Genomic DNA, 14,287 nt, shown 5'->3' on the forward strand with positions numbered 1-14,287 from the left:
CGTGGACCTTTCTCTGATTCTGCTAGTTGTCACCGACAGTAGCAAAGGGAAAAATAGATGTACAGGAATGGAATGTTCACACTGCAAACCGTATGAAACCCACACAGAGGAATTGGAGCTCTGCTTTCTACTTGACTTCTCTTGTTTTCACTTTAGGATTATAGCCTTCTCCTTTGTTTCGGGTATGTCCTGCCCACGTGCAGGGGTTCTGAATTTCTCTGGAGTGGGCATTTTCATTTTGAGCGTGGCACCCTGCCACCTCACATTGCTTTGGGCTGCTCTGCACAGTGCTAGCTCACTAAAGGTGGACAGGTTTCCAGAAAAGCTGCAAGTGTTCTTATGTGTCCCCACACGATGGACCCTTGCCTCTGTTTCTAGGATTTCTCTCCCGGACAGACCTGGCTCGTCTCCCCACTTCACAGCTAGACACTCTGAACAGCCCAGGAGCTGGGAGATGTATGAGGAAGACCACACATCTAACCCAGGATGGAAGGAAACTTGGCTGCCTCGCCCTCCACACAGGCGCGCCGGGCTCTACCACGTCCCTCATATTCCTTGCAGCTGCCTCATCCTGGGACAGGCATTTATGAGTCATCGACTCTGTGGGTCACATGAGCAACGTGACCAAAATAAAGTTTCAGTATTTTAAGCCGCCAGAAAAGGGGACAACGGAGCACACCGGGGGCGAGGAGCGGGAGGCGCGCACAGGCCGGCCTCGCGACCGGCCCGGAGGAAGGCAGCGGCGCCAGGCTGGGGGCGGGACGCCGGTGGCGGGGGGGGAGGGGAAGGGGCGGGGCCTGCGATCGCTCTTCCCCCACCGGCGGCAGCGATGCCCGGACTCCCGGCCGACGGGCTCCGGAGTGTGGCGCTCGGCGGACCTCGGCTCCGCCGCGCCCCGCACTCCCTGGCAGCAGCACGCTGCGGGATTCCGGAGATCCCGCCGCGTCCTCTGCTGCCACCGGGACCCCACGCGCCGGCAGCGGCTTCCCCGGGAACGTCCTTCAGCCCCGGGAGCACGCGGGAAAAGCCCCAGCGCGCCAATGAGCGAGCGCTTTTCTCTTGACGGTCACGCTGAGAGGCGGGGCTTCCCCTCGCCGCGCCCGAGTTCCGGGAACCCCCTTTGATTGGTCTGCGCGGCCTGGGAAACACTGTAGTAACGCCCAATCAAAACGCCACGTCTCGGCCTCGAGGAAATATTCCGTGTCGGTCCCGTCCTGAATGGACAGTTCTTTCGGACTCTGTCCACTGGGAAGCTTTGTTTAGGTCCGGAAGGCGGGCTTTCCTGGGAGTGGGTGGGGAGGGGGCGTTGATTCTTGGCCAATCCCTTTAGTCCGTTGGGTGGTGACCAGCCAATGGGCCAGATGGATAGGACGCTCCTCCCGGAGAGTAGTGAGACCCCTGGTGCGGGGCGATTGGTGGCGGGAGAGATGAGTGGCAGCAGCGCGGCCCAACGGGCGCTGTGCGTGGGCCGCGGGGCGGGGCCAGGGCGGGTGCGCGGCGGCGGCGGGGTGGCTGGGCCGGCGGCGGCGGCGGTACGAGGCGCGCGCTCGGGGTCCCGGTCGCGAGGAGGAGGAGGATGTGGCGCGCGGAGGGGAAATGGCTGCCGAAAACAAGCCGGAAGGTACGAGCCGGAGCGTGCGGGGCTGGGGGGCGGCGCGGTGGGCAGCGGACTCGGCCCCGCCGGACATCCCGGGCATCGGCGGCGCCGGGCGGGAGCGCGGGGGCGCGGCGGGCGGGCGCCCCGGCCAGGGAGGGGGCCGGGGTGGGGGGGCGGAGCGCGGCCGAGTCCTGAGGTGACTCGCCGGGCGGCGGAGCGCAGCGCCCCACACCCCCACCCCGGGGGCTGGCTGGGACGGAGGGGGCGGGGGGCTCCGGGCGGGGGCCGGGCCCAGCCGAGGAGGAGGAGCCGCGGAGGGCCAGCGCCTCCCCCACCCGGACGGGCATCCCCGCCGCTCCCGCCCCGCGGCGCGCGCCCCCCGCTGCCCGGCCGGGTCCCGGTGGGGGGCCGTGGGGCGGAAAGTTTAGCCGCCGCAGGCCCCCTCTGGCCCCGCGCCCCACTGCTTCGGGCCGGTACCCGTCGAGCGGCAGCGGCCGGCGGTCAGCCCTCGCCGGCCCCCTGTCTCTCCAGCGGGCAGGGCCAGACAGACTCTGTCCAGCATCACCCTTGAGCTCCGTAGGCGCCTTGCGAGCAGATGGGGGTCCCCGCTCCTCTCCCCACCAGGGGGACCCCCTCCTGCTGAGCGTCCCCAGGCAGGAGGGCCTGGTGTGACCCCTCCCCCTTCGCTCCCTGGGAAGGGGGCCTGCGCAGCTTCCTGCCCCTAGCAGCCTTTCACATCCTACTCTTGCCCTTGCACCCCTTCCAGCCAGGAGGGTGGGGTCTCCGTTTCTATGGCAAGTGAGGAGCTCCAGACTCTCTTGCCCTTTACCTTCTGTGACCCTGGTCCTTCCTTGGCAGAGGGGTCTGGCTCATCCTCTCAGCCTCTGTGGAGTCTTTTGGGGCCTCTGCACACTATCTCTTGACCCTCGGGCTACCCCAGCTCTTCTTCCCTCACCCAGTGCATAGTGGGGGCCTGTGCAGTCCTGAAGTCGTTCTCGAATAGGAAAGCAGATACTTCTTACAGATTGTGTATACTCTCCACACACTTTCCTGGTTTAGGGTGAGCTCATTTCCTGAATACCCTTTGAGTTGCCCTCCTGTTCTTATGGGAAAAATTGGGTATTCTAATGCTCTTTTCCCCATTTGTCCATCGGCCCTAACATGCTCTTTTTCCTCAGAGTTTCTTGTGGGGATGAGGGTGGGTGCCCCAAGAAGATGTAGGACAGGGCTTCCATTGTGCCTGGTACTTGAGTGAAAAGGGGCCATGATAATTACTTTTATGTCTGAGGGAGAGAAGGGTATATTTTTGTTTCCAGTTTACTCTTGCACGGTGTTCGGGGACAGCGTTCACCAGTTGACCCTGTACCCCACAGGGAAAAGGGTCACATGCCCTTGTTTTCTGACGTGATCACTATCTTCTGTGCTTTCAGAACCACACTTTGTGCATCCTGCGTTCAAAGTCTTTGAACCTTCACTGGAAATAAACTTCCCATTTCTTTTTTAAGAGAACTCATAGCCTCCTTATGGCTTCTGTTTCCCAGTCAGCCATATTTAGTGAGCCCTGTTACCTTGACTTTTTCTAATTTTCTTAAATTGTATTCATGCTGGCTGGGTAAGAAGAAGCCATATGCCTTTCACCTCCAGAAAAGGGAGTGTAGACACCCATGTCGCCTATGTGCTTTTTGGGAAGGGGTTGCTTGTGTGCTCTGTGTACTAGAACCTTCCTTTGGCCCTGATGTTGTCTCTTGTGGGATCCAGACATTTCTTTGGATCTTATAGCTTTCAGGTGAAGGAGAAGTTTGAATGCCATTTTTTGCTGTCCCGGTTCTCTTTTGGCGAAAAAGAGATTATCTTAGGGGTATACATTTATTTACATATACACACGTCCGTATATATTCATAGATAAAATCATGTCCCTTATATGCAGAAAGTTGGAAGGGGTAGATGACCATCTATACATTTGGGCATATGTGGGGACCTTTATGTGTAAGAATATAGAGATGTGTTACTGTGGTTGGTAACTCTTCAGGCTTAGAAGAATCAGGAAGAAGTATCATTGATAAATGGCCAATCTTACCACTCTTTCATTTGTCATTTGTGCTGTACTGAATAAGCAGAATGACGTCCTGAATGTTCACCAAGTCCTTGAATATACTAAGTGTGGAGTGCTTGCTGATACGACCAGAGCTTAATCATTCTGAATTTAGGGGCGGGTGGTATCCTCTGCTTGATTTCTTGTAGGGGGAAAAGTTATGTTGATTTCTTTACTGCAACGTAGAGGAAAGATATGTATTTTGGGCAAATGATAGGCGATACGTGAGAAGAATATGCGATTCTGTGACAGAACTGGGAATGGACGGCCATAAATACATTCCTGTTACGTGTTTGGGCATTTAAATAATTAAGAGAGGTTGTGAACTTGAGAAAAAGAAGTCTTTTTTTGCTTGAGTATCATAATTCGTGTGTTTAGCTGTTTGGCACTTGGGCCAAGGAATGATTTGAACTGAGCCTCCTCAAGTCAGGTGCCTGTCCTCCTCTTGTCTCCCTCACTTCCTGCCCTCCCAAAGCTTGGGACGACTGCTACCTGCTGTCACTCAAGGGCAAAGTCTTACTTTTTGTCAGGCTTAGTTTGGAGACTCACCCTCTCCAACAAGCTCTGTCAGGCTCTGAGCACTGAACCTTTAACCACTTTTGTTGCAAGGAGACCACCTCTATCTCAAGTTACTAGTGGTTGGCGTTAGGTTTGGCTTCCGGATTTCACCTTTCAGTTAATATGGAATTATTCAGTGGGCATAATACCCATTGCCAGAAAGTAGAGTTTTTGACCTCATTTCCTTTTTTTTTGTTGTTGTTTCTTTTAGTTTTTATGCTGTATGTGTCTGTAATAAACTTGATGGAATTGAAGTGTGTATTGGATGGAATTTTAGGGTGTAGTATTAATGACCCTTGGAAAAATGGAGTTGAATATCTGCTCTGTATATTGGAGTAAACCCAGTACAATGAACCAGTTTCTATGGTGTATCCTTCCATGCCCTACTCCATTCCACTGGCTGGCTGTCTTTTGGGTTTTTCACTGTAAGCAGAATGCTCAATACAGTGGGCCAGGGAAGGCAAAGTGGTAAAAGTGAGCAAGAGGAGCATACCTGGGATTATGTCTAAAATGAGGCTCCTTGAGTTTAATGTGGTCACCCCTCTCCACGGACTATTGGAAATCAGTGTTTCCTCTTAGTCTTCCAGTGCAGGGCGTTCTCTTGTCAGGCTCACCAGCTTCTCTTAACAACTTGTCTTTTTTACATCTTTCTGTTTGGCTTCATATTAGAACATCACTCCCTCCTCCCACGCCCCTTCCCCATTTTTTGACAAGATTTTAAGACCTGTGGAATTTTTTTTCCTTGTCTTCTTGAAGAACTTACTTGTCCCGTTTCTGGGAAATGTTGCATTTCTCCATTTCATTGTTCAGTGGATTCAAAATGTTGATGTATATACAGCAACCTCTACTCAAGGTCAGATTGGGCCAGGTTTTCTTTTTCAAAAGAAAACCTTTTTTTTTGCGTAAACTTCATTTATTTTGTTGTTGCTGAAAATATACATAGCAAAAACATACAGTGAATCAACAGTTGCAACATGTATAATCCAGTGACATTAATTACATTCTGTGAGTTGTGTAACAAGCTCTAATCCTCCTTTTCTGAGTTGTTCCTCGTCAACATAAAGTCAGTGCCCCATAAGGTTACTTTGTAATCTTTTGAGTTGCTGTTGTCAATTTGATCCCATATAAATAGTTTTTAAAAGAGCGTAATTGCTCAAGGCAGACCTTTTTTTCTGGTTAAGCTAAACTGTTCTTCAGTTTTAAGATGACTTCAGGGGATATTTCTGGTTTAAGGTAAAGATTATCTCGACAATAGCTTCAGGGGTTCGTCCACCCTCCATGACTCCAGAAAGTCTACAGTCCATGAGAATTTGAAATTCTGTTCTGCATTTTCCTCCTTTTGATCAGGATCCTTCTGTGGAATCTTTGATCAGAATGTTCAGTAATGGTAACTAGGCACCATCTGGTTCCCTGGTCTCATGGCAAAGGAGGCATCCAGTGCAGGTCTCATGGAGGCAATTATGCACACATTCCATATCCTCTTCCTGTTCCTGGTGCGCCTTCTTCCTCTGTTGTTCCAGGCGAATAGAGACCAGTCGTTGTGCCTAGAATGTCCGCTCGCAAGCTTTTAAGACCCCAGGCACTACACAGTGAACTAGTAGGTGGAACAGAAGCACTAAACACGTTATTAGGCCATTTAACTTGGATGTCCGTGAAACTATGACCCTAAACTCCAAACCAAGGAACCAAATCCCATGAGGTATTTGGTTGTACATAAGCAGCCTCAGTAGCTACTCTTTTTTGTTTTTTTTGTCATTGTCGTAAATATATTTGTCACACAACTTTAGCCAGTTCAACTTTTTACAGGTGTATGACTTATTGACAGCAATTACAATAATCGGCTGCCGTGCAGCCCTACCTTTAATCAATGTGATTTTTCCATCACTGTTAACCTCCCTTTTCCCCCTCCCTCTTGCCCCTGGTAACCACTAATAGACTTTGATCTCTGTACATTTACGTTTTTTTTCTTTTTATATAAATGAGATCATACAATACCTGTCCTTTTGTGATTGGCTTATTTCGCTCAGCATAATGTCTTCAAGCTCCATCCATGCCGTAGCATGTATCAAGACTTCACTTCTCCTACTGGCTGAGTAGTATTCCGTCGTGTGTATATACCACATTTTGTTTATTCGTTCACCTGTTCATGGGCACTTAGGTTGTTTCCACCTTTTGGCTGTTGTGAGTAGTGTTGCAGTGAACATTGATGTACAAGTCTTCTTGAGTTTTTCCTTCCAAGTCTTTTGGGTATATACCTAGGAGTGGAATTGCTGGGTCATATGGTAGTTCTATTTTTTGTTTTTTGAGGGACCATCATACTGTTTTCCACAACAGCAGTGCCATTTTGCATTCCCACCAGCAATAGATGGGGTTCCAGTTTCTCCACATCCTTGACAGCATTTGATATTTTCTGTATTTTATTTTAGCCATGCTAGTGGGGGTGAAATGGTATCTCAGTGTGGTTTTGATTTGCATCCCTCTGATGGCTAATGATCCTGATCACTTTTTTATGTGTTTGGTGGCCATTTGAATGTCCTCTTTGGTGAAATGTTTATTCAAGTCCTTCACCCATTTTATGATTGGGTTGTCTTTTTGTTGTTAAGTTGATCTTACTTACTCTATAAGACATATTTATGTATCTTGCTTATCCACATGTCTATTTCATTTTTTGTCGCTGGAGGTTTTAGGCTTTCTCCCTAAAATAGAGTATTCTTTAGAGTCAGGTGTCATTATTTTCATTCCCTTTTTTTGCCAGGTGTCAGGTCATGTGTCTTTCTGGGATCTTTCGGGTGGATTTTGAAGTAACCCGTCTTGTGGTGTAACATTTTTTCCCCACTCCTCCTTTACTCTGGGTCATTCTTTGTTTTCCATTCCCTAAAAGTTTGGGGAAATACCTCTTTGTGTGCAGTTGTACTTCTCTCTGATTTCCTTACGGAAAAGGCAGCGGAAGGTGATTTTTTTGTTCTCTTCCTTCCCCCACATAGTCGTGTTGGTTCCCTTCTTTGTGGGACCTTTGAATCTCTCCTTTTGAGGAGAAATCCTTACACCCATACTCGCATTAGTGAAACCATTCTTTCAAGAGACATTTACTGAGCTTCTTGTATGTTCAAGGATCTGTGTGGGTTATGCGACCTTGCTTGAGTTTTGTTAGTCTTTTGGTATGAATGAAATTTCAGTGTCTCTTGTTTTTGTCTTTTATGCTTTCTTATAAGGAATTCTTTTCTTAATTTCAATTTTTTTGGATTGTAATCTTGCAAAAATACACTCTTACTAGCTAGTATCTTATTATACTCTAGAAGTCGGGGTGTGGGGAGGGTGGACTGGGAGAGGCATTTAACAGCTTCCTGCTGCCTGTGTGTTTGTGTCTGTAGAAAAAAAAAGTAAAGCCAACCTTTTTTATAATTGCCTAGGCATCAATTGTGGTCATTTAGGTATCTGACTGATTGGAATGCTTATTTAACATTTGAGCATCAGCATTATACTAGGTGTGTATAGACGAACATAAATAGAAGCACATTCTTTATATAAGGGAGTGGTAGAAAAGTATTTTTCTCTTCTGATTAACTGGTATGTTTTACATCATCAGGTAGTAAGAAGTACAGGAGCTGCTGTTACATTTGCATTGCCAGAAAGTATTACATCTAAATTTAATGCCTAATTGTGGTAACTGTTCTTAGCCTAGGTATCTGGTATAATTATCACTGCTCTTCTTCTCTAAGACTTTTAATACTTTGTGCTTTTTAGTGGTACAGTTATTTATGTCTTACTCTCTCTTTGGTAAATAGCCACAAATTCTTTTTGGATGCAGGCTAGGTATAACTACTGATGACGATAATAAAAAATTAATGTGGAATACACTTTTTCTTTTTCTCCTCTGTTGAATCACATTCCCCCCTTCAAAATGTATATAGAAGCCAATTCTGCTAATACTGTACTCTTAAGAAGATCTCTTGCTTAGAACTGTGATAGTATGTGTTTTATCAGTGTCTTTTGTTCGTGTGAATATGTGACTGAATATTTTTTGTGGTGACAGGTGGTGTTTTGGTGATGAGTGTTTCTTTTGTATTTCCATCATATAGATCGTTTTCTAAAATGTTCTGTACCTTCTAAAATCACTTACCATGCTTTTTTTTGATGTTCTAGATGACTTAAATCATACATTTCTTTATATTCTTCAGACTTTCCTTTATTGTATGCCCCTTCCCACGTAAAAAGGCTTCTTTTATTGCCCTCGTCATCATTACTATTAAAAAGGTATTTGTGGATCTGTGGATTCATAGGCTTTGTCTTTCCGTAAAAAGGGGTGTCCACCTTGCCTTTTGTCGTGTATGTGCCACAGGGAAGTGTTACTTCTTGTTCCTCTAAGGATAGGTAGATAGAATAGGATTTAAACTACAAGGCAAGGGGTGATAGTAGTTTGGTGACTAGATATCACAAATTTGGAAATTTGTTTTTGCTGCAGTTTATACAGCTTCTGTCTGTCTCTTTGATTTAATAACGGTACGTTTCTTTGGGCATAGCCAGCTTCACTTGGGGACTTCATTCACAAAGAAGTATGGGTTCTTTTCCTAATGTTAATTTGCCTGTGATCGTACTGTCTTCAGTCTGGTGTATTCGAGATTTGAGTGTCAGGCAAGAAACGTTCTTGCTGTGCTTCCTTGTACATGTGACTTGACTGAGAGTGCATGGTCATTCGCTCTGTTTTCCATGTTATGGTGTGTAATCTGTCTTTCTTTAGAATTTTTTTGAATTTCTAATCCGGCTTAGGTTCAGGATACGAGTTGACCAGACTATCAGATCTTTTTATTTTGTGCCACCCAGGTAAGGGAAGAGTAGGTCATGTCCATCAGTCCTGTGATTAATCAGAAATAGTTTGTCTTCCATCCCCTGATATTTATCATATATTTCTAAGGAAGTCTTTCTCTGTATATATTGACAATAGACAGCAGCCCCTGATTTTTTATGTGATGGGAGAAAGTAAAGGATTGTTTGCTGCTATCAGTATGCTGGCTGTATGTTTCTAAGGTTGTATTGCATCTTTCTGCTTTGAACACCATTGCTTGTAGAAGGTCATGGGCCTCCTTGTGTAAAGATTGGTAATGCTTCCTGAGCATTTTTTTTAGCTCATTACCCTGGACTAAAAGAGAAATATTATGTACCCCACTGCAAAGAGAGGCCAAGTGTCAGCCACATTACTTCCCCTTGCACTCTTTTTTTAGAGGATTGTTCGTTTACTTTCAACTTATTGACACAGCATAAGATGGAAGGACCACAGATATTTTTTAATGGTTCTTCCACATTTACCCCTAATGCTTTGCTCATTCTTGATATAGTTGCGTGGCTTCTTATGCACGAGTCCTTTGCTCATTTAGAAAAGTCCCGTCACTTATGTTTTTCCTCCGAGTTTTACCGGGCCTTTCAAGTCATATAACATATCCCTTCCTGAGACCTTTAGTAGAAGGTGACCAGGACGTGGGTTTAGGGCTGTTTTCATCACTCTACTGTCTGAAGTATAGTTTTGTAGTTACATGTACACAAACTGGTATGCCTTGGAAGAAATGTTTGGGACTGAGTTCTTAACTTTTTTTTAAATGTGCTAATTATTGGAGACTAATTAAGTAGCATAAGTCTTACCACTAGTGTCACTTCCTAACGCCATCTAAAATGCCCTCCTATCTTCCCTCCCCTCAAAACCCAGCAACAGCCATAACAGCAGAATCCTCAAAAAGCAAAACATGATCGCTCCTGCCCTAAGGTTGGTCACTAGCTTTGGACATAGTGTCTAATTGGTACTTGTAGACGTACAATCTCAATGGGGTTGACATGTGAAAAGTTGTTTGGGACACACAGCTTTCATTCATTCAACAGAACATGCAGTGCCTTTCCCATTTTTCCTTATCCTTTACCTCAAGGGAAGATTATGTATGTAGTCAGTTAAAAACACTTGCAAAATGGATTACTTTTCCTTCTGTATTCTCACCTACCCATTGGAATGAGTTCTGACATTTGTCTTCTCATAATAATGGTAAATTACTATGGCCCTACTTTGGTGTTCAACATCTATGAGAGAATGGGGAGCTAATTCCCAGTAAGGGCAGCAGGACAAGTCATGACTGTAACTTTCTCCATGTAGCATATGACTTACTGCAGGAATGATTTATATGTTCAACTAAATCTGAGTGTCTGTAACAAGCGATCAACTTGTTATTTAATCTTTTTCACAGTGCATGTTTAACAAGATATATCTGCGTTTTATACTAGAATGATACACAGATAAAACCAGAGGTACTCCTTCAAAAAAGAAACAAAACACAGAAAGCCTTTCTTTCCAGTTTTGAAACAAAAGATACCTTTTTTTTTTTTTCCATCACCGGGCTTGATTTAGATTGGTAGGAGGCTTTTTGAAGGTAGGTTAATACTTTCAAGAACTAATTTTATCTTTTAAAACTTAGATTTGGTTTTTTGTCTTTTTCTGAAAAATCTTTTCAGAGGCTGTATGTGCCCTGTTGGTTTTCTGGGGCACTTGGATATCAAACCACTTGGGAGCAATAAAAAGAAATGGGTACAAGGTATGGAATTACCAAATAGAAAAAAGATGCTTTGATAAAAAAAAAAAAAACAAAAAAAAAAACTTCCCATTTATTGTTAAAAATAATCTCAAAGTGATGATTGGAAGTGTAAATTCAGATATTCTGAGAAAAAGTGGCACACTGATGTGGTTACCATTGTGAAATCGGTAGATAGGTATACTGTATAAAGAACATTCCCCAAATGGGATGTTTGGAAGATGAAGAAGTTGATAGGATTCGTTTTTTTAAAGTGTTAAGGGTTTTTCTTTTCCTTTTAAAAAAGTGATTAAAATAGCCCTTCTTAGTGAAGAAAATGTAAACTGTAATGAACATTCAGCCGAGTGAAACACTTAAAACGTGAAGATTCAAGATAAGGATTTTTTATTGTGAATCCACAAGGGGGTAGTGATGTTCTATCAAAGATATTTGTGATGGAAATGTGAAATGATCTCTTTTAACATTTTAGATTTACAGATAAAACTGGCATGTTTGCATTTTAACTTAATAAGATCTTCTTTTAAAAATGTTTATTGACAGAATTGTTTATTGCTTAAATGTTTAAAAAATCCATTTGGGTAAATGGCTCCTTTAAACTCTATGAATGGTAAAGAAGAGAGAGTGTCCTTGTATTTTGTTCTTCCGAGAGGTTACTAAGAATCTGAGGGTCACAGTTAATTTACAAGAATGTAATAATCTTAAATTTTCGGGGAAACATTGGGGATCTAGGAATCAGTAACTTAAGTGTCTCAGATAAAAGGATTTTAGTAAATTGTGCCTAAACTTTACAGAAGTTTATATTATTTGTTGTATTTGCAGCTCTGCCAAGAGATGAAAAATGTGAACAATCCACATCACTAGGTGCTTTTAAAAGTTCTAAATTAATCAAATTTTTTATAATCTCTTTATTTATTGGCTTATATCGTTAAATAGAAGCATTTTTATCCTCTTCCCCACACATAAAAACTGGTAGCTTGCCTCTGGTCACTGTGTCCTATCCCATTATATTCAGAATTGCTTAAAATTAGCTGTGGTGTGGCAATGCCAGGTAGTTTTCAGTGGAGAAATAGAACCTGTCTAGCTGTATTGTGCATTCTGTTTTGAATGATAAGCCATGTGGTGGGAGAAAAATTTAAGGTTGGTATGGGGGACTATGTTCTAGGTATTTAGAGATATAACAATTATTTTTCAGAAAAACTACTTCTAACAAATAACAGGAAACATGCCATAGGTTTACAAGTTACGCTTGTTTGTGGGGTGTACACATTTTGTATTTTTCATATTTGTGTAGGGAAAATGTTGTTTAGGTAATACAGCTTTTCTTTCTTTTTTTTTTTTTCTTCTTCCTTTCCTCTTTCAAAGCAAGAGCTTTTTCTTCTCTCCTTTAATAAATGGCATTGGTGATGCAACATCCCCAAAGATGCACTGTATTTTCACATACTACTCTAAGCTCTATTGGGAGCTGAACTATGACGTCAGCATTTTCATTCATGAGTTTGATTCTTCTAAGTCTCTTGTATTTCTGAACTGATTTCTGGCACATGCACTAATCAGTTTAACATCAGTCAGCCCATGAATCAACTGATAAAAGGTAAAACAAAAGATAAGATACTGGGGTTGTTATTTGGGTAGTGCTATAGTCAGTCTTGCTGATTTCCATCAGTGTAGTTTGGATAAGGTTTCTGGCCTAACCGATTGAAATCTAAAAACAGTCAGTTTAATTATCTCGTGGTTTTGTGGATTGAGCTGTGTTGTGAACATCTTGACACTAAATTTTTGTCCTTGTGTGAGTTTCTGAGCGTGGTGCTGCAGCTCCATCGTCATAGAGTAGTATTTCTTTTATAATTTGGCTTGGAGGATTCTACTTTATTTGAGAGAGGCTAGGTTTGGAGATTATATTCCATTCAGATTATTTATGGAATGAATTTGGATTTTTCTTTTTGATCATTCTGTGAATTTTGAAATACTTTAAATAACTTCATTCCAGTACTTTTGCTTTTTGTATTGCAATAATTGTTGTTATTATTAGGGAACCAGTATAGCATCCCTTGTGCTGGAGTTGGGTTTCATTTCTCCTAGCTTGTACACTCCTGTAGCTAGCTGTTGACTCCAATTTCTCCTCCAGGGAGGTCACTGCTTGTAATTTAGTACTGCGGGAGAGCAGTTCTTGAAGAAATCTTATTTGGAGTTTTCCTCTGCAGGGCCAAGTTTGAGGCTGAGCCTCCGGCGCATGGCATCTTTCGAGCCTCCTGTAGTTGATGAATGGTGAGCTTTAAAAAAGTTCATTTTCTCTCCTTTCTTGGGGGTTTGTTGATTCTTTAGGTATTTAATTGCTGAGAAACATTAGAAGTAAGATGTGTTATACTTAGGAATCATCATTTTAGCTCAGTTGTAATTCATAGAGTAGGTGGTTCAAACTGCAACCATTTTGCTTGATACCCAATCTTAATTCCTGAGCTGACTTTTTAAAAATCATGACAACTCTGAGATACTGTCTCCTCCCAACCTTAAATGAAACTAGAGCTTTGTGATCCTTTATGTTGAGCTGACTTGTCTGATGGGTGACACAGCTGAGTACGTGGTTTGTTACAAAGCTTTTTCTTTTAAGTAGGTATATTAAGAAAAAGAAAATAAAAGCAAATAGACTGAGTAAGCATTTGAGGATGACTTAAATGCATTTATTATAAGAAATACAGTTTTAAAGTTATTTAAATATAATTTCTAAGAAGGAATCCATTTGTAAATAACACTGAAGAAAGGAATATTTAATGGTAGAAGGTCTCTGTAAAACTCCCTCATTTCCAAACCGTGTGCCACTGTAGGATTTATGAGAAGCTGTGGGCTTTGGTATCAGATTTCAAAATGTTTAGAAGACTTGCTATAGCGTCAGCGTTATTATTTTTGTCTCACTCTGAACCAAACAGTGATTGGCTAGTCCTCTGCTAGGGGCTTTAGGTTTCCTAGATGGCTTTTAAATTAAGCTCACTTTGATTAGTACTGTTTTTTTTTTTTTTCAGTAGCCAGGAGTGCTGGTGAACAGGGTGGAGGACCCCAGCTAGAGTCATATTTTCTGCTGTCCTTGCTGCCACTTGCAGAGGCCGTGGTGCTGGAAGGCTCTCTCTCCTTGGCCTCCACAGCATTCTCTTCCTTACCAGATACTACTACTCCATTCATCACTCTTGATTCTGGCACTTCTCATCTTGCTTTTCTCAGACCACAGCTCTCATTGTGTAATGAGTTAACTCGTCGGTAATACTTTTGAGAGGATTCATGTGTTGAGCAAAGGGCTTTCTTAGTGATGACCTCTAAAGTTTCTTCCCATTCTAAGTTTTATGATAATAAGAAAATGGAGCTGGACATATGGAATCTCACTTTATGACAGGCTTTGCTGCTATGCAGCTATTCTATGTAAGTGTGTCTTTTCCTTTTGAGTTACTTGCTGCAGGTCAGGAATTAATATGTTGGCTCAAGCTG

The 14,287-nt window shown here is 43.4% G+C and overlaps 1 protein-coding gene across 6 annotated transcripts in view; it reads left to right on the forward strand.

The window, feature by feature from the left end:
- The first annotated feature begins 1,499 nt into the window (after positions 1 to 1,499).
- Positions 1,500 to 14,287, forward strand: part of CAMTA1 (calmodulin binding transcription activator 1) — a 1,103,644-nt gene continuing 1,090,856 nt past the window's right edge. For all 6 annotated transcript variants that reach the window (XR_007516519.1, XR_007516517.1, XR_007516518.1 and 3 more), the window contains exon 1: positions 1,500 to 1,621. Coding sequence is in view for 3 of the 6 variants with exons in the window: in XM_049877793.1 (XP_049733750.1) it covers positions 1,577 to 1,621 (45 nt within the window). In the remaining 3 variants the exon portion in view is untranslated. The remainder of the gene's footprint in view (positions 1,622 to 14,287) is intronic.

Source organism: Elephas maximus, chromosome 3 (assembly GCF_024166365.1).
Source record: "Elephas maximus indicus isolate mEleMax1 chromosome 3, mEleMax1 primary haplotype, whole genome shotgun sequence".
NCBI lineage: Eukaryota > Metazoa > Chordata > Mammalia > Proboscidea > Elephantidae > Elephas > Elephas maximus.